Raw genomic sequence first — 25,932 nt, forward strand, 5'->3', positions numbered from 1 at the left:
CTAAAACAAGGCCACCCACTCCGCGCTAGTCCGCAATCCGTGAGCGCATGCGCTTTGTTCAGGAGCGCCCCCAGCCGCCCCCCCACCCCATATGCTAATCACAGCGTTCTGGAGTACGGCCTCTCCGGGGAATATGCAAATTGCCCCTTCACCGCCGTAGGGCTCCTATTGTCCCTCACTAAGATTATGCAAATAAGCAAGCCTCAGGTCCAGGATCCCGGCCTAGCTGGCGGCCCCCAGCCCCCAGCTCATTCCGTTTTCTAGAAGGCGCGTTGCCGCTCGCTCACGCACGCGCAAGCCTTGCAGTTTCTGGTTCCGTCTAGCTGCGGACTGTACCAAGTAAACCCGGACAGCGAGGGGCAAAGCCCGGAACCCCCTGCGCGGGCCTCGTCGATGGCCCGACTCACGGAGCCCCTCTTCCCACCGAGCGATGGGAATGGTCCATCTCGCCGCGCAAGCGCCCTAGGCTCCTCTCGCCGCTTTGCACTCCCTCCTCCCCGACTTGCAGCGCAGGCGCAGAGCCCAGGCGTGCAGCCGCCGCCGCCGAGCCAGAGCGGGGGCCGCTAGCGCCGGTGAGTGTCCGGGATAGGGGTGCGCGGGGCATGCTGGGAAGCGGGCACTACGGCACCGCTGCATGATGGGAATGACGGCTCCCGACACCGGGGCGAGCAGGCAGCCGTCTTGGCCCGCGACGGCCGGAGGGCGAGACCCGGGCTCCCTTTTCTCCCCCCAGCGCGGCTCCGTGCCGTCCTGGGGCATCCTGGGGGAACGGGACGCTCCGCCCTAAGGCATTGTGGGAGCCGGTCTGCTGGTCGTTATGGGCCTAGTGCATTCTGGGAAGGATTATAGCTCCTTGTGGGGAACGAGTCCCTTTTGTCACACACCTTCCGCTGAGCGTCGCGGAAGCCTGGCGTGCTTCGACGCCGAACGCCTCGGAAGGTGGTCGCTATAGGCCCGAGGCATCCTGGGAAGAGTTGCCGCAGGGCATTGTGGGGACTGGTCCTTATCGTCCTGTGTGAGGGTTTGCTCTGCCCCCTTGCCCCAGCCTTGTGGGAGCGCGTGCCTAGTATGTTCACGCAGGGCATCTTGGGAGTTCGGTGCTGTAGGTTCAGGATGTAGTAGGGCCTTGGCGGGTTTTTTTCCTTGTGATGGTGAGGGAGCCTCATTTGTGCCCCTTTAGAATTCTGGAAGCCAGTATGGCCACCGTAGTTGTAGGAATGGGACCAGCGCATCAAAGAATGTCTCCACTTGACATCTGGAAAACTCTGGAAGGCCCTTGTGTAATGTGGGTTTGGGGGGAAGGTAGGCTGGACTGGTAAGCAATGTCTCCTGGTAATCTCTTGGGAAACCCTGATTGTAGCGTGTGGTTGCCAGGTAACATAGAACGTCCAGTTAAATGTGAATTTCAGATAAATAACCTTTTAGAAACGTGTATCCCAAATATTACATGGGACCTATGTATATTAAGTAATTTCCTGCTTATCTGAAATTCGAATTTAACCAGGCATGGTCTGTTTTTATTTACTGAATTTGGCAAATTTATCCTGGCATAAAGTAGAATTCCCAAATTAGATGGGACCCAACAAGTAGTATGATATCATGACAATTCTCCTCTGCAGATTATGAATCTCCCATCCTTAAAGCCCAGATCCAGGTGTCCTTAGAAAACTCCCCTGCTTGCTACCAGCCCTCCCATGCCCCAGTCTCCTCCAGGCTTCACTTTTTTTTTTTCTCTTTTTCTCTATCTTTAGCCCCCAGCATTAAACTTGACTTCCAGGCTTTGAAGAGATTGTGTATTTTCCACCATTGTATACCCAGTACCCAGCACAGGTCTTGGTATAAAAAGGTGTAGCTAAAATAAAAAAAAAAAAAGTGTAGCTGAGGCTGCCAGCCCTTTCACTAACTTACTCTTCCTGGCTTTCTACTGCCAGTGAGTGCAATGGGAGACAAAAGAACTGTGTGTGTGTGTGTGTATGTGTGTATGTGTGCGTGTGTGTGTGTGCGCAGCACATGGATGTATTGGTGAAGAAGGATAGGAGAGAAAGGAACCCCTTCTGGGAAGGGGTAGAGATGGTATTTGGGCTTTGAGGTGGGCTTTGGAGAGTGCATAGGAGTTCACCAGGCAGACTAGGGGAAAGAAGGACATTCTAGACAGCAATAGCAGGATTTGCTAAGACCCACAGATATGAAAAGTCCTGGTGTCCCCAGGGAGAGATGAGAAGTCTGTAATGGCTGGGGGTTTATAGGAATGGTTACAGGTGGAAGTATTAGCAGCCACTGTTACTGGAGTACCTGCCACATACCAGCAGTTTATACTGAATGAGCCTAATGAATCTTCAAAAAGTTTTTTCAGTCAGGGGATCGTTTTATGAGAGGTAGGATAACATCAAATCCTAGTTGGTATGACTTGAACTACTTGCTAATCACCTCTGTGTCTCAATTTCCTCGTGTACAAAGGAGATGATAATCTCTCAACATAGTTATAAGGACTACTTGAGTTAAGCTCTGGAAGCCTTTTTGTACTGAGAAGGATACAGGCTAGAGAAGTTAAGTCCTTTGCTTGAAGCTACACAGCTAGACTGGCAGATTAGGGTTCAGACCTAGACTCTATCTTGCCAAGGTGTAGAACTAGGGCTGACACCAACCAGTGCTGTCATACACTTGTTTAAATATTGAAGTAATTTTAGACGGATTGGTGTGTCACCACTACCTCAAGTAATTCCCTACCTTCCATCTGCCACTTTGGACCCTCCCCCAGCTCTAGACTTTCTCACAAACCGGCAACTAAAGTGTTTTAATTCCTGGCATAGGACCATGTTCCCTTCGGTTCTGACTGGTACCCACACTGGTACCTGCTGCTAAATTTTTGGAATATTACCTTCCCCGCTCCACTGACAGCTTTGTTGCCCAGATGGGGGAATTAAGATCTATAGAAGCAGGGGCTGTCTTTTCCTTTCCCCCAGCACTGAGCACACAGCTGGGCCTGGGGAGGCAGATGCTAATGTAAAAATTTATTGAGTCACCACAGGCCTTTCCTTCCCCTGCTCAGCATCCCGCTCTACTTGCCGACGTCCTGCACTGGAGAACTTGTGACCAAGGTGTGGCTGTGAAGAGCTGGCCGGGGAGGGACTCTGCCTAGCTGCTCCTCTGCTCCTGTCTCCTGTCCCCTCCCCTGGCCATGACAGAGACCCGTGAGCCCACTGAGACTGGGGGCTATGCCAGCTTGGAAGAAGATGATGAGGACCTCTCTCCAGGTGAGGCAGCCTTAGAGATGGTGGCATTACCTTGATTATCATCCTGGCTTGGAATTGGGGCTCCACTGAGCAATCTAGATGGGGAGTGGTCCCTTGTCTCCCTAGGTGTTCCATTCTGACTGGGACTGTGTTCTCTGCTAGTGGAATCCTTCTGGCTGAGACTTCTGGGCATTGTAGATTGGCTAGGATTGTTCTCCTTATCAGGGGATCGAGATCGGCTGTGGCGTCTCTCCTTGCTGTATGTTCTAGATCGGCTGTGGCCTTTCTCCTTGCTGGGGTTTCGGGATTGGCTGTGGTCTCTGTCCTTGCTGGGGGTTCGAGATTGGCTGTGGTCTCTGTCCTTGCTGGGGGTTCGAGATCGCCTGTGGTCTCTCTCCTCTTGGGGGATTCTGGATCGGCTGTGATCTGTTTCTTTTCTGAAGGTTCTGGATTGGTTGTGAGCTCTCTTTTTTCTGAAGGGACTATGATCTCTCTCTTTTCTGTGGGTTCCAGATTGGCTGTGATAGCTTTCCTTGCTGGAAGTTCTAGATCGGCTGTAATCTCTTTCTTCGCTGGAGGTTTCAGAAAGGCTATAACTTCTCTCCTTGCTAGGGGTTCTAGATCGGCTGTGACCTCTCTCCTTGCTGGGGGTTCTAGATGGTCTATGACCCCTCTCCTTGCTGGGTGTACTAGATCGTCTGTGATCTCTCTCCTTGCTGTGACTTCTTTCCTGTCTGGGGGTTCTAGATTGGTTATCATTTTTTCCCTTGCTGTGGGTTCTAGATCGGCTGTGTCTTCTCATCTGACTAGGAGTTCCTTTCCGGGTACGACTTCTTGCCCTACTATGATTCCTCTTCCAGCTGTGACTTCTCTCCCTGCTGTGGGTTCTCTTCAGACTGCGACTTCTTGCTCTTCTGGGCGTTCTAGACCGGCTGTGACTTCGGGTCCTGCTGGGGGTGCTAGACTGGCTATGACTCTGGGTCCTGCTGGGTACACTATCCTGGTTGTAACTCTTGACCTTGCTAGATACTTCTATTGGGCTGTTACTCCATTCCATGGTAGGGGTGACCATCTGACTATAACTTCTCACCCTCCTCGATGATGACAGAGACTGGCTGTGACTTTTCTCCTCAAAGAAAGTTCTACTGGGGCTGTAGCTCTTTGCCCTGCTTAGGGTTATAGCCAGCCCGGAACTCTTCCCCAAGCCTGAGGCCCCTGGTGAGCTATCACTCTTCTCTCTGTTCGTATTTCTGGGCTGGCTCTTACTTCTTTCCCGGTTGTTGTTTCTAGGCCTGCTGTAACTCTTGCCCCTATTCTGCTTTTTCTGGGAGGTAGGAGTTCTTGCCCGGTTGGGCCCACCGGGTGTACCATGAGCTCTCACCCTGGTCATGGCACTGGCCCTGCTGGGTGACCTCTTGGAGCTGCGGCTGCCCCTTCTGCCAGGAGTCCTGCCCCGGCTGTGTGTGCCCCTCCACTGGTGGCGTCGTACACCACTGGCCTTGCTGACTTTGCTGGCCCTGGTGTCAGTGCTGGCCTTGCTGGGTGTTCTTACCCTGCTGTGGACTCGGGACTTGCTGCTGGGCTGCTTAGAAGGGGCTGTCCTTGTACTTGCCCACTTGGTAGACTTGGAACTGCTTGGGCTTGTGACCGAGTTGGGGGCTGTGGGCGGCTTGGTAGGCACCGAGGAGCTGTTGGGCACTGCCAACTTGGTGGTCTTCAAGGAGGCAGGAGGCTTGGGAGGCCCTGTGGACATCGAGGGTCCAGTGGATTCTGGAGACATGCCGGGCTTTGAGGATCTCGTAGGTGGAGAAGGCATGGTAGGTGCAAAAGGGCCTGTGGACCACAGGCCCTTCAAATCACAGTGGACACGAAAGGCCTGGTAGCCATGGACAACGACCTGATTGCCTTTCCCAAGCCAACCGCATGAAGTCATAGTGGGCATTGAAGGCCCTGGAGGGCAGGTGGTGTGAAGTCAGGTGGGAGGAGAAAGAGGGGTAGGGCCTCAGCCCAAGACTAGAGGGGTTTCCTCTGTGTTTGGCAGCCATTCAGCAAGTGTTTCTGAGGCCAACTGGGGACTCTGCATTGCTGAGGACATGGAGATGGGTCAGACTCAGGCCCTGCCTTCTAGGAATCTCCCATCTCCAGGGCACTTCCCAGGTGGTCAGGATGTGTTGGGGTTCAGGCTGGGGGGTGGGGCAGGGGCAGAGGTTCCCAGATAAGAGAGAGACACCACCTGAGGAGTCAGGGAGGACCTCACAGAGAAGGTGATGTGTGATCTGGGATTGAAAAGAGGAACAGGAGTTTACAAATGGAGAAGAAAAGGAGAACTGCTGGAGCAGTTTAGCACCACCTTCGGCCCAGGGTGTGATCCTGGAGACTCGGGATCGAGTCCCACGTCAGGCTCCCTGCATGGAGGCCTGCTTCTCCCTCTGCCTGTGTCTCTGCCTCTCTGTGTGTGTCTCATGAGTAAATAAATAATATCTTAAAAAGAAGAAGAAGAAGAAGAAGAAAAGGTCACCAGGTGAGAGAAGAGCAGAGGGAAAGTCCTCAGGGTACCCATGTTCACCGAACCCACATGTCCTGGGCTGGGCAGCGTTGGGGACCCCATCTAGGACAGTCACAAGGGGAGACACTGGACCAGTGGGAACCGGGGTGGAGGGAGCCACCGCCAGAGAGGACAGAGCCTGTGCTGGGTCCTGAAGGATGAGCAGGAGGTCGCCAGGTGGACAGCGTGGGAGACAGCCTTTCAGGCAGAGGGACCAGCCCATGCCAAGGACTCCGGAAACTGTGTTAAATGGCAGAGAGACAGCAGGATGGAGGCAGGGGCAAGGAAAGAGAGAAAGCTGCGGGGAGGGACATTCTGCCAACATTTACCACCTATTCTGAGCTGGGTGATGCCAGGGACCCGGCAGTGAGTCAGAGCACGCCTGCCCACCCCCACCCCACCCTGTCTGGTGGGAGAGGCTGTGTACCGGCTCAGCCCTCAGGGCTGGGGTGAGGACAGCCAGAGGGCAAAAGACAGTGAGTGGCTGCTAGAATGAGATCTGGGACAGCCTCAGGGAGGAGGGAAGCTTCCTACTGGGTCCTAAAGAATGATGGGGAAAACCAGGGTGAGACATTCCCAGCAGAGGGAACAGTATGTGTGAAAGCCTCAGAAGAGGTTTGCTAAATTGAATGCCGGCACAAAGAAGGCGTTCTAGATGTTAGAGATGCACCCATGAACCAGACAAAGTCCCTGCTCTGGGGGACAGACGGTAAGCATCCAAGTCAATGTTGCATATAGTAAGTTGAGGAGAGTTAGGGGCATAGGGAGTGCTGGGCAAGGATTGCCAATCAGATAGAGTGGTGAGGGCATCACTGAGAAGGTGACACTGGAGCAGAGACCTGGCGGTGGAAGGAGCAACACCTAGTCCATCTGTAAAAAGGGTAGCAAAGGCTCTGGGGCAGCACATGCTGGAGGGAGGGGTTGAGGTGGCAGGAGGAGCCCAGTGTGATTCACTCAATTGTAAGAGGACCCCTCTGGGCTGCTGGAGGAAATTGAAGGAGGAAATTGCAGGATGGACACAGGCTCGGGGATGCTTTTGACAGGCGCCTGATGTATTTCCCACACTGCTGCCACTGCAGTGGGGCCCCCCTCCTCCCTGACCAGCACTCTCATGTGCACCCCCTATTATGACTGCTGATGGCACCCTTTCCTGTACATTGACTACAAATTGTTTTCCCTTTTTTTAAATCTGAACTTGTCCTAGACATGTCCTACATGCCTACAAAATCACGGTAATATATCTGGACTAACAAATATTTTAGGGGTGCCTGTGTAGTGCTGTCACTTGAGCGTCCAACTTTTGGTTTCTGCTCGGGTCAGGATCTCAGGGTGTCAGATCACACGCTTTCTCTCTCTCTCTCTAAAAGGAAATAAATCTTTACGAATGAACATTTTAATTCACTTAACTATGTATAAATGTGTATACCACACATATCAAAGTACATATATGTATGTGTTTTAAGTTGCTTGAAGACGGGTTTGTCTCCCTAAAATGAACCAGTGTAGTCCATCGTCCCTGTTTAGCTTTCCCTGTTAGAGCTGTGTGACTAGAGGCAAGTGAGTCACCTAACTGCTCTGTACCTCGGTTTCCCATTTGTCACTTAGCGTTAATAACAGTACTTCCTTCCAAGGGTTGTTATAAGGCTTAGATAGATTACTATATAAGAACAAGTTTCTTTCTTTTTTTTAATTTAATTTAATTTAATTTTAGAGCACATGTATGTAGGCATGGGGGTAGGGAGCAGAGGTAGAGGGGGAAGGAGAGAGAATCTCAAGCAGACTCCCCATTGAGCACAGCACCCCCCAACTTGGGGTTCCATCCTACCACCCAGAGATCATGACCTGAGCCAAAATCAGGAGCCCAACACTTAACCTCCTGAGCCAGCCAGGAGCCTCAAGAACAGAGTTCTTAAAATAGCAAGAAACACTGTTACTGTGTTCGTTACTGCTACTTTGTCCTTATTAAACCTCTGAGAGAGGCAGTTCTTGCAAGACATTCATTTGCTTAGACACTGAGTACCTACTGTGTGCCAGGCGGTGTTCTCCATGCGACTGGGGTTCACTGTGGGGGAAGAGCAGGGTTGTGTCCAGGCTGCCCCCTCCATGCTGTGGCAAGTCTGAATAAGGCTTAGCGAAGGGCAGAGCTCTCTGTCCTCAGATGCCTCTGTCTTTTCCCCTTCATCCCTCTGCAGGCCCTGAGCATTCCTCTGACTCTGAGTACACTCTCTCAGAGCCAGACTCCGAAGAGGAAGAAGATGAGGAGGAGGAGGAGGAGGAGGCTACTGATGATCCTGAATATGACCCTGGCTACAAGGTGAAGCAGCGCCTGGGGGGGGGCCGGGGGGGCCCATCTCGTCGGGCCCCCCGTGCAGCCCAACCCCCAGGCCCCCCAGCCCAGCCCTGCCAGCTCTGTGGCCGCTCACCCCTTGGGGAGGCCCCACCAGGCACCCCACCTTGCCGGCTCTGCTGCCCTGCTACAGCCCCCCAGGAAGCTCCAGCCCCTGAAGGCAGGGTCCTCGGGGAGGAAGAGGAGGAGCCACCTCGGGTTGGGGAGGGCCGACCAGCTGGGAGGGAGGAGGAGGAGGAGGAGGAAGAGGAGGAGGGCACTTACCACTGTACAGAGTGTGAGGATTCCTTCGACAACCTCGGGGAGCTGCATGGGCACTTCATGCTGCATGCCCGGGGTGAGGTTTAGGCAGAGATCCCACCCAGGGAGCTTGGCAGAAGGGGTGGGGTGGGAGGAGGGGGCTGAGGAAACTGGGGTAGTCATAATGGTCATGGGGGATGGGGGTACCGCCGATGTGTGTCGTCTTAGCAGTAGATGTGTGAAGCCCAGAATAAAAGCCAAATTCTGTGTGTGTCGGTCCAGCGTGTTTGGTGTGTGTGTATGCATGTGTGCATGTGTGTATACACTTGAGTGTGTGAGGCATGGGCCTGGGGACTTATTTCCCCCATCCCCTGGGTCTCCTCCCTGGGGGAACTGTAAGAGCACTGTCACCAAGACTTTTAACATTTACTGAATGCTTGTGTGGTTTCCATATATTTACTCAGAGACCCCATGACGTGCGGGCTCAACTCAACTCAACGAAGTTTCACACTCACGTAATAATGTTTCAGGTTGGTAGGCAACCCTTCTCCACACAGTGATTTGAGGACGCAGGCCATCCCTTAGCCTACTGTCATCCACATGGTCCTGGCTGAGTGGCCATGGCCTGGGTCCTGCCATGGTGGAAGAGGACGGTGAGCGTGGAGAGGTACATGTGATCTCCAGCCCCAAAGTGGCACATACTGCTCCCATTTACTTCCCTTTGCTGAGAAATTAATCACATGGCCACAGCTCAGGGCAAGGGAATCTGGGAAAGGTGGTGTAGCCAATGTCCAGAAAGCAGAGAATGATTCGTGGAGTGGTAGGGGACAGCTAATGTTCTCTCTGCTGCCTGAGAACCTTTGCAGAGAGGACTTTAATTATAATCAGAGCTGTGCTTCCTGGGTGCCAAGTGCCGGTCCAAGAGCTTTATATATATTGACTCATAGAAGTTGTGTATCTAGGAACTTACAAAAATAGAACCTTAATTATAATTACAGCTGCCATTTCCCCAGCACTTACAGAGTGCTGCATTTTATTTGCATGAGATCATCAGATCCTTAGAATAACTCTGTGAGGTAGGGACTGTGATCCATTAATTCATTTAGGGAATATCTTCTGAATCCCTGACGAATACTGCACACTGTGAATATACCAGTGAATAAAGCCCTTGTCCTCATGGAGCTTACTCGGGGGTGGGTAGGCCCACTGACAGGGACAGATGGTAAACAAGATGTAGTGTATGCTGGATGGTGGTAGGTGCTGTGGAGAAGAATAAAGCCAAGGAGGGAGAACAGTTCTGGAAGGGGGTTGCCATTTTAAACAGTGTAGCCCTCCCCCAGGGAGCAGGAACTGTGTGCTTGGGCGGGAAATGCAGTCCAGGCAGGAGGAGGCAGGAGCCCGCCCAGTGTCAGAGAGGGCAGAGCTGGAGGGATGAGGGCAGAAAGGAGCAGAGGGCCGGCTCATTATAGCTTTGTTGAAACTTGGCTCTTGCTCTGAGTTGGGAAGTACTAATTCATAGAAGTTTGGCACCAGAGCTCCTTTGAAAATAGAAGCCTAATTATAATGATAGCTACCATTTACTGAGCATTTACTGTGTGCCAAGCCCTGTTCTAAGGCACTTTACGTGTGTTAACTCATAGAAGCTTGGCAACTAAGAATCTTCAAGAATAGAACCTGAATTACCGTAATGGCCATCATTAAATCAGCGCTCACGGTGGACCAGGCCCTGGGCTAAAGTGCTTTATATGGACAATCGCATCGGATCCTTATGAGGTAGGGGCTGTTATTTATTTATTCATTCATTCAACAGTGATGTGTTGAGCACCTGCGAGATACTGGCAGTATCCTGGGAGCTGGGAGTAGAGCAGAGAGCATGAAGAACAAGAATAAGAATCCCTGCCTTTGTGGAAACCCCTATTATAATGGGGAAGACCGATACTTTTTTTCTTTTTTTAAGATTTTATTTATTCATGAGAGACACAGAGAGAAGCTAAGACATAGGCAGAGGGAGAAGCGGGTTCCTCGCAGGGAGCCCAGTGTGGGACTTGATCCCCAGACTGGGGATCAGGACTTGAGCTGAAGGCAGACGCTCAACCGCTGAGCCACCCAGGCATCCCAAGACAGATACTTTTTAAGTGAAATGTATAAAACATACAGACTTTAGAAGGTAGTAAGTGGCTGTGGAGGAAAACAGGGTGGGGAGGCTTGTACCTGTATGTGAGGCGGTTTCAAGTAGGGTGGTCATGGAGGCTTCAGTGAGAAGGTGACTTCAGAGCCAAGACCAGGAGTAGGGAGGAGTAGGGCACCTGCACTGTCTGCAGGAACCATGAGTGCAAAGGCCCTGAGGTGAAGCCCAACCTGAGGTATTTATGGAAGAACACTTAGAGCATGAAGCTGTTGCTAAGGAAGGCAGGGGAAGACTGGTAGGAAGGTAAAGTCAAGGAGGGGCAGAGGACCAGGCCTGGTAGGCTGTTCTACCAATTTGGGTTGTGTCTCCACGTCTGAGTCATTGTCATAACCCTCAGAGGTATAGGGGCTATTATCACAACCATTTTACGGCTATTCAGCCAGGGCATAGGGAGGTTGACTTAATAGCTACAGCTTTTAAGAAGCGGAGCCTGGGTTTGACTACAGACGGGTGGATGCAGGGCATACATTCTTAACCATTAAGCCACATACCAGAAATGGCAGCCTGGCTGTCCATAGCCACCGTCTGACTGGCAGGAGTGTGGTGGTCTCCACACAGAGTTACTGTGTGGAGTGTGTTGGTCTCCTCGGAGTTACTGAGGTTTTTTAAATCATGTTGGTTATCAACATTTAAAAACAGGCAGCTTTCACATCAAAATGAAGGTTCAGGGTTTCTCTTGAAGACTATGAGGTCTAGAGTGCTGAACCCACAATCTCATGGGGCAGGAGCTTGCTAGAGCTGGCTAAGGGTTACCTCCCGCTAATGGGGCATTCCTCCCCTGTGCTCATTCCTCTCTATCTGGCATCTGGACCCTCATATCCTGCTTGCTTCACTGATGATGGTACCTGCGTGGCCATAAAGAACACTTTCGTTTTGATGCCTGTTACAGAATCTTATACCAAAGCATCTGTCAAAACCCACACTTTTCATCCTAGAAGCTCAGAATCTGAGAACCTGACATTTATCCACTCTTCAAGTTGAGACTTTCATAACCACTATAGCTTAACATCAATGAATCTCAGAATCGTCAAAGCAGAAAATCACAGCTCATTAAAATACCACGGATGGATTTTATTTCCTGGAGCAGCACACTTAAGCACTTTTCTGCCCTAAGACAGGGCTTTCTAAGCATGGATGTAGAGAGTCATCCAGTTATCAGCAAAAATTCCTAAGGATATGTCAGACTGGGAATCAAGAGACCTAATCTGCTGCCTGGGGTCATTCAGTTGCTCAGGGCCCAGACAGGATATGAACACCAAGCTAGGAATTCCAAGAGAGGATTTAACACAGGGCAGTCATTATGCAGCTGTTAGAAGTCTGAGAGCACAAATGTGGAAAAATGAGGCAACTGAGCAATTTGTGCCTACAGAAAGCTCCCACCTCTAGGACTAGGGTACAGGTCCAGCAGGATTTTGGAGGACAGGCCATGTGCAGATGTTTAAACCTCAAGAGGTTTAGCACAGTACTGGTGCTGATATGGAAAGGCACTGGAGTCTGAGCTGCTGCTGGAGGGCTTCCAGCAGGATCCCAAAGCAAGGTGACTGCCTTCCCCTTCTTCCTATCTTCTTTATGCTCATACATCTCGTAGGCAGAACTTGAGGAAGCCAGTTCTGGAGGGAGTCTGGGAAACCTAATTGCAGAAAGCCCAGCATCACAGCATCACAGGGAGGGCTGCAGGTCGAGAGCCTCTAGGTAGACAGTAGGCATAGTCAAGCATTTTTTGAGCCTCTGAGATCAACACTATCTTAGGTACTGAGGAAGTGAGGAAGACAAAACACTTGCCCCCAAGAGTTTGGATTCCAGAGCAAGGACAGAGATAATGACAAAAGCGGGATAATCTCAAGTATTGAAGAGTGCTAGGAAGAAACAAAGTCAGGGTAAGGGTTGGTGGTGCTACTTTAGCCAAGCAGGTCAAGGAGAACCTCTCCGAGGATGTAGCATGTATTGATTACTAAGTAGCAAGTTCTGGGTAAGAGCACTCGAGGCAGGGGGAAGAGCAAGTGCAAAGGCCCTGAGGTAGAAGCCAGCCTGGCATGTGTGACTAGAGTATAGTGAAGATAAAGTAGGGAGGTAGTTGAGATTGCTTAGTGGGGTGGGGCTCCATCATTGTTGGGTTTTCTGGGCCTGGGTAAGGTCTTTGGATGTTTTTTACAGGATGCCATTGGAGGATTTTAAATGAGGAGTTGTGTGTGCTGACTTAACGTACACTGGATGTGGTCTGTAGTGGACCGGAGAGGGCAGCTGTGGTCGCAGGTCTGGGGTGGGGGTGGGGGGAACACTTAGGAGATCCCTGTGGGGAGGGCCTGTCAGACTCCAGAATTTAGAAGTTGAGTACACAGTTGACCGATCTGATGGTAGTGGTGTAGGTGGGGGCTGTAGGAGTCACACTGACCCTTTTTATGTTTTGGGGACTTTTATTCATCATCCAAGTGACTTTCTTCTCCTGGGGAGAAGTCTGGGGTTTGAGCTGAACATAAAGATTTGGAAGTCACCAGGATGCTATTTAAAGTCTTGGGAATCTATGACATCTGGAGAGTGGAGAGAAGAGGAAGAACACAGGCAGGCTGCTGTCTGTCTCAGGGGAGCATGTGTGATTAGTGCCTCAGGTTTGGGTTTGAGGGAACCGCTGTGGGGGTGGTGTGAAACATCTGGGTTGGAGACTTCTGAGCTATCACCAGGTGCAGAGGAAATGTTTGGCTTTGGTGAAGTCGGTATTTTAGGATAGAGTAATGGCCGACTGACTCCAAACCACCAATTTCCCCAAAAGTCACCCCAGCAGAGCTCCAGGCTGGCTGGCCCTGTCCAGATCCTACAGGACACACACACAGCCCCCTACTAGAGGTAGTATTTCCCAGGGTGGGAATCCCGGCTTCCGGGCTCAGAGTAGGTTGTATGTCCATCAGGCAAGAGGTCAGCAAACTTACTATAGAGGACCAGATGGCCCTTTACTATTTTAGGCTTTATGGGCCATACGGTCTCCATTGCAACTAACTACTCAAATCTGCCGTTCTGTGCTACCGACAGGCTGTAAATTATGCTGCATGTGACAGAGACCCAAAATAATGGTGATTTAAACAAGATTGAGGTTTATTTCTCTCTTATATGATCGTATGGAAGTGGATATTCTAGGGCTGGTATGACGACTCTGCTCCATGTAGTCAACAAGGGACCCAGGCTTCTGCTGTCTTGCGGCTCTGGCATCCCATATATTGCTCTCATGGTCCAAGATGGCTGGATACCATGTCCACACTCCAGGCAGGAAGGTGGAGGAAAAGGCGTGTCCCTTTCTGAAGCTTGAGAACTCTACCCAGGATTTAGCCAGAACTCCGTCACCGTGCCACACCTAGCTGCAAGGAACCCTGGGAAATGGAGTGCTAGTAGCTACCATGTACCTAGGTAAAAATTGGGAAACAGCTATCCTCTACCAAATTTACCTCAGCTATGGGCTTTAAAAACATCCCTCAGTTCAGATAGTGTCTGTAATTATTGTATGCAGGGCATCAACCGGGGTCTCTAAGGGGGGCAGGGCAGGTAATCCAGAGTCCTGACCACACTCAGTACTGGCCTGGTGGGACCCAGCCCAGGGTTAGGGGTTTCAAGAGCTGAAAATAGGATCTTAATGGGAACTCTCCCAGTGTTGGCCAAATACAACAGGAAACAGAAGGTATCCCTGTTTGATTTCAAACCAGATTCCCCACAGGGCCAGGCCAGCTCTGACCTGAGCTCCCCCCTCCCAGTGCCCTTCTTTTTATTTATTTTGCGAAAGCGTGCGTGTGCACATGCGTGTGGGGGATGAAAGGGGGCGGGGGTGTGGGTATTGAGAATCAAGCAGGCTCCCTGCTCAGCAGAGCCCGAAACCAGGCTGGATCTCATGACCCTGAGGTCATGACCTGAACCAGAATCAAGAGTCCCACATTTAACCAACTGAGCCCCCTCACTATGCCCTTCTTATATTTTCTGGCAATTCCTGCTCAAAAGCCAGAGTTTCTGGTTTAGACATTTTAATACAGATCTTTTCTGTTTTTAGATACTATTTGCTATTTTATTCATGTCATCTCACCTAAACATCTAGAAAATATTCCATGACTAGAATGGTACATGAAATTAAGCGGGCAATAGATTACTGGGGAAGGAGCCCAAATCCAAATACCAAGGCCCCTCAGTGAGTGGGAAAGACTGTGACAGGGAATGGGAGAAGACAGGGACTTGAATTGCAACCCCCACATGACTCAGACAGCCCCCAACTTTGCTACCGCACCCCAAAGGCCCAAGTTTCCCCACATCTGAGACCCTTCCAGGGACATTACAGCCCCGCCACACCTCACCCTCCCTGTCCCCCTTCAGGCACAAAACCAGGGGGAATTTGCTCCTACAGCTCATGGCATCCATCTGGGAAGAATTAAAGGTGATTACACAATCTGCAGCTAGTTGTGATTTCAAACTATTTAATTGGAAACAAGGGAGATACAAATAACAATTTTCCCTTTTGCTTGTTCATTTCTCTTAAAAGATTTCACTAATTTCGCTATATCCCTGAAGGCCTTTGTGTCCTCCAAAGACTGAATCTGGAGATGAGCATCTTCTGGGTCCTATTTATCAGGAGTCCTTTGCCTGTCCAGGGAGGGAAGCACATCCTTCCAAGGCGCCCATCCCTTATCAGAGGTGGGTTCTAGCAGCCACAGAACCCATCCCCCCCACACACACACCCATTGCCCTAGGGAGGGTGTAACCCTCACTCAGAGTTCCCCCCGGGCATGCCGGATGTAGTGTTGATGCAGCCCAGCTTCCTGGGCAAAGTCCTGACCACACTCAGTGCAGGCAAAGGGGCCTGGAGGGACACGGGTCTCATGCGCCTGGCGGTGCCGCCTCAGAGAAGCAGCCTGCCCAAAGGTCTTGCCACAGTCAGGGCAGGGGAATGTAGGGTGGGCAGCGGTGGGTGCAACTGGCGTGGAGGGCCTGGCTGCTGGACCGTGGCTGCGCTGATGGGCGAGCAGGGCCTTGGAGGAGGGGAAGGAGCGGGCGCAGGTGAAGCAGATGAAGAGGGCCCCCTGCAGCTTCTGGGCCACGAAATCAGCTGGGTGCTCCCGCTTCATGTGACGCTCCTGGAACTTGGAATCGGCGAAGGTGATGAGGCAGCGGGTGCACTGCGGGGCCCCCAGGTGGCCTGAGGGACGTGGGGAGAGGTCGGGGGAAGCCAGCAAGAGTCACCAGGACCTCTCCCAAGCCCCAGGGTCTTGCCAACAATTTACATTCAGTGCTTACTATATGCCAGCTGTACGTCAGGGCTGGACAGTGGCACAGGCAAACTATTACAGGACGTTTTATGGATGAGCAGACTGAGGCTCTGAAAGGTTAGGCAACTTGCTAGGAAATGAAATGGTGGAGTCAGGAATGGAACCCAGGGAGTGTGCTCTCCCAGCAGAGCCATGTGATTAGAGCACAGCCTCTGGAGCCAGACTACTTGGCACTGAATCCCAGATCTGCCACTTCCTAGGCAAGTACAACGGTTTCCTCATCTGGAAAATGGGGTCATAACCATATCAGTATGGTTGACTGATCAGTACAGTTACAACTACCTCATGGGGTTGTTGGAGGGAGTAAATGGGTTATTACTTCATATAAAGTGCTTAGAACAGTGCTACACAGTGGTTTGTGGTTACTCGTATTGAGAAAGAGAAAAGCAGCTTGACAGGGGCTGGCCTGGCACTCACAGCTAGGCCTTGGTGTTCTCCTGTTGAACAGAAGCAGTTTCACAGAACCTTGTCAGACAAAGCCATGCTGTGACTGAGATGAATCACATCAAGACCATGCCAGAGTAACGTCTGAACACAGACAAAACATGAACATTGTCCAAGCCACAAAAATGACCAAACATCCCCCTATCCTGGCTCACAGGAGGGGCTGCTGCTGCTTTATCAATCACAGCTTGAGCCTTTGTACCCCCCCTCCTGGATAAGATTTATTTACACAGCCAACCTATCTTTTGCCCCTACTTACTGGCAGCATTTAATTGGAACAAAACCCTTCCTTGAACCTTCTCCCAAATCACCTAAGATAAGTCCTTTCTAACACTGAGATGCCCCACAGTGCTTCAGGGTGTGTGTGCTTCCTCAGTGCAATGAGCGATAAACCCAACTTGTTCAAATGCAGGTGTGTTCCTGGTGGTCTTTGGCCGGAGGACCTTGACACTGGAGCTCATTGTCCCAGATAACCTCTTTGCCTCAGTTCCCTTATCTGAAAGCAATGCCAATTCCATTGGGTCTGTCAGGAGGACTGAGATAATGAAGGTTAAACTCTTAGAAAGCGCCCAACACCTAGTAAGCATTCAGTAGAAGCTGTTGCTATCCTATGTCAAACTGGCTACCTCTGCTAACAGCAGACTCCCCGATATCAAACCTTCCCCATCTCTGCCACTAATCCCCTTTACAGCCGTGTCACCTGAGTAGTGGCAACCTCTTTTGACAGGGAAACCCGAGCCCAAGTCACACACCCAAAGTCTGGGGCAGAGTTGGCACTGGAACCTCGGGTCTCCTCTCTCAGTGTCCAACATTTTCTCCCACCCAAGCCTCTCTGGGTGCCACTCTGTCCGTCCAAACTGCAGCACATTCGAACTTACGTGGCCAGAGCGGGATGGGTACATCTGAGCACAATAAAGGTAAGGGTAGAGAATGGCAGTTCCTGGTAGGGCAGCTTATAAACCATTTATTACAGCCCCTTTGCAGCAGGCGAGTGCTTGTTACATGCCTGGGACACTGAAATCCTTTTAGCTAGCTAGCATCGGCTCCAGCACCCCACCCGTCTGGCCAGCAGCACTCACAGATGTCGCCTCCTGGGCTGCGGGGACTCCTCTCCTGGGACGGATCCTGCTGCTCCGTGGCCCCTTCGAGATGCGGGTCCTCCATAACGCCTGGGATCCCTCTGGTCAAGAGAGCAGCGCGCATGACAGGACAGTAAATCAAGTGAAGTCGCTCATGTATCCATTGCATGAAGGGGCCCGCAATCCTATGACCTCCGGCAGGCTCCCCTTGCTTCCCGCCCACCCCCACCCCACCCCACCCCACCCCGTAAGAGGCCATCCTCTTGAACTCTAACCTGGTGGAGCTCTCCTCAGGGAAGCTTCGACCCTCTCAAAAGATCCGACTCCCCAGGCCTGTGATACCCCGTGGAGCCGTCTGACCTGCGTGAGACCTCTGGCCTCCCACATCTAACTCCCTGAAGTGCGGGCATGGAACCCTTGATCTCTTGACACCAGCTCTCCCACGTGTCTTGAGGCAGGTAGTGGCGCCCCGGGTCTAACCCGCCTCCTCCCGGGAGGCATCTTTCTCTGACATCCTGTGACCCTCGTTCCACCCCGGGCCCCCGCCTCCCACGCGCGCCTTCAGCCTCGGTTCCCTCCTCCCGAGGCCGGGTAGCCCCAGGCCTCGGCTTTTCTCCGGACAGCAGCGGGCAGCTCTCGTGGCGCCAGTCGGCCGCCTCGTCACAGCGCCGCCACCCGGAGGGAAGCGGGGTAGGGCCCCCGAGGCTCAAGGTCCCAGGGGCTCCCACGCCCTTTCGCCGGAGGAGCCTCTCGACGCCGAAAGCCCGGCTACTATCCGGCAGTGATGCAGTCGCGCCAGCCGGGTCCTCAGAGAAACGGGAGGGGTCCTTCCCCGCAGCGGGATGCGTTATGATGACGTCGCGGCCGCCCGTGCCGGACCGACCTCCGCTTCTTGCGCAAATGTGGCCGGGCGCTGCTGGCGCGCAGGCGCTCTGACTCCCTCATTGTTCGGGGCCCCGCGGCAGCAGCAGGGGGGAGCCGGCGCGCTTCGATTGCTCTGCGCAGCCGCCGCCAAGGGCTGTAGCCCCGAGGTCACGCTTCCAAGACACACCCCCTCCTTAAAAGAGTGACGTCAGGTTAGAGCCCTCGGAACGGGTCTGGACGGCCCCCCCTCCGCCCCTCCGCCCCAAATCGGGGCGCCCTAACCTCTTCGGCCTCCGTCCGCCCGACCCCAAGGGCGGGGCTTCTCAGCGGCTGACCCGCCGCCGCGGATCGCGCTCTCCGGTGACTGCCAGCGCTTTGCTCGGTTAGTGGTTTGGAAGGGAGGAGTGCGGGAATAAAAACATCCATGTCCCTGAGGGAGGAGGGGCCTGGAGGTCCGGATGTCTAAGATTTTGAAACCGAGAGAGTGGGGCGCCTGGGCGGCTCAGCCGGTTGAGCGTCTGTCTTCTCTCAGGTGATGATCCCCGGGGTCCTGGGGTGGAGCCCCGCATCAGGCTCCCGCTCAGCGAGGAGTGGGCTTCTCCCTCCGCCCCTCCCCCCCGGCTGTGCTCTCTCTCTCTCTCTAAAATCAATAAAATATATATTTTTAAATGTATCCAGAAAGAGGGCGGACAAGCCACCCGGGTCCTTGGGGAATAGACAGGGCGTGGGTGCCGGATGTTTCCCTGGGAGTGACACGCAAGAATGGAGGGGGGACAGAGTGAGCAGACCAGGAAAGAAAAAGGTCGAGTGCTCCCTGACCCGGGTCTGCACCACCCCCTTGCCTTCCAGGTATGCCACCGCCACGGGGTGACGTGACCGCCTTGTTCCTGGGGCCTCCGGGCTGTGGCAAGTCCGCGCTGATCGCAGCGCTGTGCGACGGGAATGTGGAGACCATAGAGATTCCCGAGGGCCGACCGGACTCCGGGATCCCCAGCCTGCGAGCATTGGGCCCTGGCCTCTTCCTGGGCGAGCTGAGCTGTCCGCCCGCAGCGCCAGGGCCCTGGGCGGCGGAGGCCAACGTGCTGGTATTGGTGCTGCCCGGCCCCGAGGGGAACGGGGAGCCCCTGGCCCCAGCGCTGGGAGAGGCAGCGCGGGCCGCCCTGGCCCGAGGGACCCCGCTGCTGGCTGTGCGGAATCTCCGCCCTGGGGAGTCACAAGATGAAGCCCAGGCCCGGGATCAGACCGCGGCCCTGCTGAACGGCGCGGGGTTGGGGGCCGCTGCTCTCTTCGTGCTGCCCGCGGACTGCGGCCGCCGAGACGGCTGCAAGGAATTGGAGCGCCTGCGGGTGGCGCTGCGGAGCCAGGCGGAGGTGCTGCAGAGGTGAGCGAGGACTTGAGGCCTAGTGCTTTACATTTCACATCCAGAAAATGTTCTTTGAGATCGCGAGACCCCACCCCCAGTGAGTTTGGGGCAGGCCTTAACAGGATAGCTGCTGGGGGCCCTGCTCTCTGGCCCTGGTCCTGCCCCTCAGCGCAGGTTTTGAGGTCAGCGAGGCTCCACTCCAAGCCAGCACTCAATGCTGGAGCCTTTCTTGTCTTCTAGGCTCCGCCCCACCAAAAGGTCAGCTCGAGGTTCTGACCCGTCCTCCCAGGTTCTGCCCCCCGCAAGCATTCTCAGGTCCCAAGCCCTGCTTCACTGAGCATTTTAGGAGAGGCGAGGACCTAATGCCCAAATACTTCCCCCATGGCAAAAGTTTGGAGGAAGGCTTACTCAGCACACAAGCCTGCGATCCCCGCCAAGATGTTACCCAGGGATTCACACTTTCGAGCCCTCCTCGTCCTCTCCACCTTCAGCTTTGCTCCACCTTCAGCTTTGTTCTCAAGCTACACTAGTCCTTGTAAAGCCACACCCTCAGTGAGCCTTGCCCTTTCTGGATTTCCTCCCCCTCTGCCTTTCTTTAATCCCAATCCCATCTCATTTCTATGCCCACTCGCTGGCTACCTCCTAAATCCTCCCCCCCCCCATCCCTGGCCACCTGTTTTATAGAAGTCCAAATGAGGCCCACTGGGTCAGTGCACATCTTTTTTCCTTAGCCACTCCTTGGTAAGCACTAATAAGCGAGGCTTTTCCCCTCACTGGCCCTTCTTCGCCTCAGTAAACCTAGTCTCTGCAAAGAGCGCCCTGGGTGACCTTGCTCCGGTCCAAAGGTGCTTGCCTTTCCTTTAGCCCACAATACAGTTGCAAGTCAGTCTTTGCGGGAGCCCCATCTTCCAGGAGTTTTGCTTGGCCTTTCTTAACCCTGCAAGGCCCTTGGGAAAGTGCCCCCTCCCCCAAAGACTGAATCTCAGAGAAGATTTAGCAGGTTTCCCTTTTTAGGTTTTGTCAGAAACCTGACCTCAACCAACCTGCCCCCCTGCCCCCATTTTATTTTTTTGTTTTTTAAAAAGATTTTATTTATTTATTCATGAGAGATACACAGAGAGGCAGAGACACAAGCCGAGGGAGAAGCAGGCTCCATGCAGGGAGCCCTGATGTTGGACTCCATCCTGGGATCACGCCCTGAGCTGAAGGCAGACGCTCAACCACTGAGCCACCCAGGCGTCCCCTTCCCCCTGCTTTAAGCCCTAATTCCTATATATTTTATGATGAGTCTGGCTCCTCTGTCTTCTTTCAGAGGTTATTCAAAAACTCCACCCATATCATCCTAGTCTGGTCCCATCCCCATAATGCAGCTCTCCCGCGTTTAAACCCTCTTCTGCTCTTGACCCTCCCTTTCCCTGTCCCCTTAGGCTCCTGCCCCCGGCACAGGATGGCTTCGAGGTACTGGGTGCGGCAGAGCTGGAGGCCGTGCGGGAGGCTTTTGAGACCGGTGGCCTGGAGGCGGCGCTGTCGTGGGTTCGCGCTGGCCTGGAGCGACTGGGCAGCGCGCGGCTGGACCTGGCCGTGGCCGGCAACGCCGATGTGAGCCTTGTGCTGAACGTGCTGCTTGGGCTGGATCCCGGTGACCCTGATGCCGAGCCTGTTTTCATGCCCGCGGGGCCCACGCCCCACCCGGCCCCAGAGCGTCCCAATGTGGTGCTCTGGCACGTACCTCTGGGCTCCGCGGGCACTGCTGCCGCCACCCCCCATCCGACCCACTACGACGCCCTCATCCTAGTCACCCCGGGGGCCCCCACTGAGAAGGACTGGGCTCAGGTTCGGCCCTTCGTGCTGCCAGATGCGCCGCTGGTCGGCGTGCGAACAGACGGTGAGGGCGAAGATCCAGAGTACCTGGAGGAAGAGGACGAGGCGGAGAAAGAGAAGCCCAGCTGCGAGAGCTTAGAGAACACAGGCGGAGAGGGGGTGAAGAATGCACGCAGTGAGGGAAGGGAGAAACGTGGCCCGGGATTGCAGAAAGGTAGCGAGGAAGATTCCGAGAAAGCAGGCAGCGGGGAAGGCTCGGAGAAAGCGGGCAGCGAGAGTGTGCCGCCTGTTGGCGGTGGCGGGAAGAAATCAGGCAGTGGGGACGCGGAGCGTGCGGCCGCGCTGAGCCCCGAGGATGAGACGTGGGAGGTGCTGGAGGAGGCGCCGCCACCCGTGTTCCCGCTGCGGCCTGGCGGCCTCCCGGGGCTCTGCGAGTGGCTGCGGCGCGCGCTGCCCCCGGCCCAGGCGGGGGCGCTGCTGCTGGCGCTGCCCCCCGCGTCTCCCCACGGGGCGCGCATGAAGGCGGCGGCGCTGCGGGCCGGGGCGTGGCGGCCGGCTCTGCTGGCCAGCCTGGCGGCGGCGGCGGCGCCCGTACCCGGCCTAGGCTGGGCGTGCGACGTGGCGCTTCTGCGGGGTCAGCTGGCCGAGTGGCGGCGGGCGCTGGGGCTCGAACCCGCCGCGCTGGCTCGACGCGAGCGCGCGCTCGGCCTGACCCCGGGGGAGCTGGCGGAGCGGACGCACTTCCCGGGCCCGGTGACGCGCGCCGAGGTGGAGGCCAGGCTGGGCGCGTGGGCGGGCGAGGGCACTGCGGGGGGCGCGGCGCTGGGGGCCCTTTCCTTCCTCTGGCCCGCGGGCGGCGCGGCGGCCACCGGCGGCCTGGGTTACCGCGCGGCGCACGGCGTCCTGCTGCAGGCCCTCAGCGAGATGCAGGCCGATGCCGAGGCGGTGCTGGCACCCCATGTGCCCGCGCAGTGAGGGGTGGGACGCGGGTCTGGGGGGCTGCCGGGGTGCCCAGTGTCCCTCCTGCTTGGCTCCCCCAGGGGCTGAGGACTCCACGTCCTGGTTAGAGGGATAGGGATTGGGGGGGTCCAGATGCATGGGATGTCTGGGCCTCTGAGGTAGCGGAGCTGGGGGCCACCACTCAGAATGCTGGGTGCTTGAAGGGAATGAGGGCTTTGAATTCATTGGGGTGGACTTTAAGATTCCAGTTGCTGGGTGGTGGGAAGTCTCCATCTACAGGAGGGAACAGGGGACTGTGCAAAAGAGCTGCAGAACCTTTGATCAGGAATAGAGAGATGTCTGTTATTTGCTGCTGGGGGGTGGGGGGGGGAGGGCCTGGTGAGCCAGATTCTTTTCCCAGCTGTTGTGGGGAGGATGGTCCCAGAAAAACGAGGGAAGTAGGCAAGAGGTCTGGGCATGGTGGGCCCTGGGGGTAGCCAGAGACCAGGAATGAGGCCTTCTGGTGTGAAGGACAGGAACCCATACCTCAGAGGTATCTCCCACAAATTCCTTATGGATTTGGACCCTGGCAATCACCTCTCTCAGTGCGAGTTTGGAAAGGGACATGACTACCCGCCCCCCTTTTATAAGTGCTGAGTGATTCAAGGGATCTTTGGTGTGTCTGTTCCTTTGTCCCTCTTTCCCTTAGTGGTTTCTATCTCTTTTTGGTCTTGATTTCTTCTATCATTAAGCCGAACCCTTTCTGGCCTTGATATTTTATACTCCTGCCTTTTTTGGAAAAGCAGCTATAATGCTGCACTGACAGATATTTCTGTGTTGGCTACCTCAGGTGTCCCCAAGAGGCTCTGCCCTCTGGTGTACACACAGGGCTGCGGAGAGCAAGAGACCCACAGAACAGCGAGGTAGTGTTCCAGACGGTGGGAGTGTGCCGTAAGTGAAGCAAAGGCAGAAACCACAGTGCCTGGAATGTTCTAGGCTGCCAACTATAGGTAGAAAAGATGCCACAGGTTACAGAGTTCTTGTATCAAAAAGCAGGAAAGGGGGACCCAAAAGGCCATTAAGTAGCATCTCTTTTATGAGAGATGGGGAGGGCAAAGCCCAGGGAGGGCAGGCTCTAGGCCCAACAACACACAGCAGGGTCCTATGTGGTCTGGCCCCAACCTCATCCCCTAACCAGCCTGATCTTCCGATGCCTGGGTGGGCCACCTTGGATCCTACCCCAGGATCTTTGCATTTGTTGTTCTTTCTGCCTAGAATGCTCTACCCCCGGATCTTCCCATAACTGGTTCCTTCTTATCAAGCAGATCTCCACTCAAACGTCCCCTCAGAGAAGCCATCCCTGTCCAGTGTAACTGAATCAGCTCACACGCCCCCATTACTCTTCTCAGCCAGTTATTTCCCTTGCAGCAATTTTTACTGTAGGCAATTACCTTATTTATTTATTTACCTATTTAATAGCTATTGTCCTTTTACCTGTTTTGTTCTCTGCTCTACCCCTAACACCTAGAAGAGTGCTTGACCCACAGTAGGTGCTTAGTAATTATTTCTTTTCATTCATTAGTCAGTGGCAGACTGGAATTTAGATTGTCGGCCTCTTGCCACAAGACAGGGAAAATGAGCAAGGTGGGGAGAAACAAGCATCTGATGGGAGAGAAAGCTCCTGTCTGAGGTCACGGGATCTGGGAAGCAAGCACGGCTTTGCCACTGTCACTCTGGGTGACTTGGACCAGTGCCTTATGTTCCATCTGAGAAATGAAAGGGCCGGACGAGAACCGTATATACTTGCAAGATCCTATTTTCTTTGACAGCAGGAGACAAGGGTGACCGATCTGAGAGACAGGTCCTTTGCCAGATGGTATTCCCATGTCCATCTCGAACCCCTACCATTGGCACAATTTATCCCATCATAGTTGAGATGGCTGAGGGTGGAAAAAAGCATTTGGCTTTATACTGAATGGCTTCAGACATGGTCTTCAAAGGCCTTTGAGGCTTCGGGGAAAGGTATTTGCCCATCTCTGTAATATCCAGTACAACACTGTCTACCTCTCAATCTGGAATGCCAGCCATGGGAAAGTGGGAGAGGTACACAGCCGTGCTGTCCAACAGAAACGGGTTGTGAGCCACATCTGTAATTTGAAATGTCCTAGCAGCCACAGTAAAAATGTAAAAGAAAACAGTGAAAACTAGTTATGTTTTACTCAACCCAGTACACCCAAAACATTATTTCAACATGTAATCAATATAGAAAAGAATGAGATATTTTCCATTCCTTCATGCTGTCTTTGAAATCGGGTGTGTATTTTGCACTTAGCACATGTCTCATTCAGATGATAAATTCTCATCAGAAGTACTCCTGTTTAGCTTTCCTAAAGTTCATTAATAGAGAAAGAGATTCATACACCCAAGTTGTCCCGGTTATATTGAACAGTTTCCCAATAACTGAGGTGCATATCAGTTTTTAAGTAAAAATGAATAAACACCATTTTCTCAGTCACCCAAACCATGTTTTAAGTGCTCAGTAGCCACATGTGATGTGTGGCCACAGTACTAGACAGCACAGACCTAGAATACTCCCATCATCACAGGAAATTCTACAGACATAGCTCTAGGGTCAGACAGTCCTCCTGACATTGGGGCAACCTTGGGGAAGTCACTCAGCAAATGGTATCTACCTCACAGGGTAATTGTAGGAATAGTGTATGTACATGCATTCTCCCCCCTGCCTCTCTCTCTCTCTCTCTCTCTCTCCTACACACGCACATGTCAGCATGCTGCAGCCCTCCAGAGAAGCCTCGCATATGAGGAGCTCGAACATAAGTCTTGTTGCCTTTGCCCTTGGCCCCAGGCAGTACCCAGACAACTCTAGTCTGGGCACCTCTGTCTCATGCCCATGCCTTTGCTCACAGAGTGCCCTTGTCTTTTTCTGCCACTTTCACACCATCTCTGATTTGGTCTGGCCTAACATCTCTGCCCTGTGCTTCCCTCCCTCAAATTCCTTCTGCCCTCATGCCAATGGGGATCATGCCAGAGATCATATCTGAGAAAGCAAGACCCAATTTTGTTTGCCTATGTCTCTTTTGGGGAGTGCTGGTTGTGTTTATATGTGTATGTGAGTTTATATGTGTATATGGACACTCTTGGGTGTCATGACTAATTTGGGGGAAGGGTTGTTTTTAAATTATGACTTTTGAAGGGAGTCCTAAACGTTGCTAGTGAGGCTTCTGTCTCTGGTAGCATCCAAGCAGAAAGATTAAGACTCCCTTGAGAACGGATTGCTGCTGCCCTCGGGGTGTTTCAACATCATACTTCCAGGCTGGAAGACCCTGGAAGGCAAGAATTCCAGGAAATGTATGCTACATCTTGGCATTGCCATCCATTACCAGAAGCAGAAGTAGAAGAGACAATCTCATCACCTTAGCTGAGTTTCATACATTTCTGGATAATGATGAAGAGACTTGTATCCATTGGGGTGGGGAACCAGGGAGGGCTAATCCAGGGTGTGGTAGGCCTGTGGTGCTTTTTGAAGAGGTCAATAAAAATGAGTAGAGATACCA

General features: G+C 53.4%; 3 protein-coding genes across 12 annotated transcripts; 2 read left to right on the forward strand and 1 right to left on the reverse strand.

Annotated features, from left to right (window-relative positions):
* The first annotated feature begins 207 nt into the window (after nt 1–207).
* On the forward strand, nt 208–11,627 carry ZNF428 (zinc finger protein 428). 5 transcript variants are annotated; one of them, XR_005354576.1, is made up of 6 exons: nt 208–572; nt 3,050–3,254; nt 7,971–8,462; nt 8,896–9,032; nt 10,006–10,138; nt 11,415–11,627. XR_005354576.1 is itself a non-coding variant. In XM_038528699.1 (3 exons), exons 2-3 carry the CDS (start codon nt 3,179–3,181, stop codon nt 8,471–8,473), a joined length of 579 nt encoding a protein of 192 aa, XP_038384627.1. In that variant the 5' UTR covers nt 208–572; nt 3,050–3,178; the 3' UTR covers nt 8,474–8,644. The 5 variants fall into 5 exon arrangements, 3 of the variants coding, with proteins under 3 accessions (XP_038384627.1, XP_038384628.1, XP_038384629.1); XR_005354577.1 differs by having other exon boundaries at nt 11,443–11,627; XM_038528699.1 differs by lacking the exons at nt 8,896–9,032; nt 10,006–10,138; nt 11,415–11,627 and having other exon boundaries at nt 7,971–8,644.
* A 3,351-nt stretch (nt 11,628–14,978) lies between these two features.
* ZNF576 (zinc finger protein 576) lies at nt 14,979–18,371 on the reverse strand. Of its 5 annotated transcripts, none has more exons than XM_038528694.1 (4): nt 17,646–18,371; nt 17,371–17,471; nt 15,816–15,917; nt 14,979–15,717 (listed from the first exon to the last, which is right to left on the reverse strand). In XM_038528694.1, the coding sequence occupies exons 2-4, from the start codon at nt 17,453–17,455 to the stop codon at nt 15,290–15,292; spliced, it is 615 nt and encodes a 204-aa protein (XP_038384622.1). In that variant the 5' UTR covers nt 17,456–17,471; nt 17,646–18,371; the 3' UTR covers nt 14,979–15,289. The 5 variants fall into 5 exon arrangements, with proteins under 5 accessions (XP_038384622.1, XP_038384625.1, XP_038384624.1 ...); XM_038528697.1 differs by having other exon boundaries at nt 15,816–16,069; XM_038528696.1 differs by having other exon boundaries at nt 15,816–16,787; nt 17,646–18,370.
* IRGQ (immunity related GTPase Q) lies at nt 18,030–25,932 on the forward strand. 2 transcript variants are annotated; one of them, XM_038528690.1, is made up of 3 exons: nt 18,030–18,616; nt 19,084–19,615; nt 21,025–25,932. In XM_038528690.1, the coding sequence occupies exons 2-3, from the start codon at nt 19,086–19,088 to the stop codon at nt 22,391–22,393; spliced, it is 1,899 nt and encodes a 632-aa protein (XP_038384618.1). In that variant the 5' UTR covers nt 18,030–18,616; nt 19,084–19,085; the 3' UTR covers nt 22,394–25,932. The 2 variants fall into 2 exon arrangements, with proteins under 2 accessions (XP_038384618.1, XP_038384620.1); XM_038528692.1 differs by lacking the exon at nt 18,030–18,616 and adding an exon at nt 18,627–18,766.

This window comes from Canis lupus, chromosome 1 (assembly GCF_011100685.1).
Source record: "Canis lupus familiaris isolate Mischka breed German Shepherd chromosome 1, alternate assembly UU_Cfam_GSD_1.0, whole genome shotgun sequence".
NCBI lineage: Eukaryota > Metazoa > Chordata > Mammalia > Carnivora > Canidae > Canis > Canis lupus.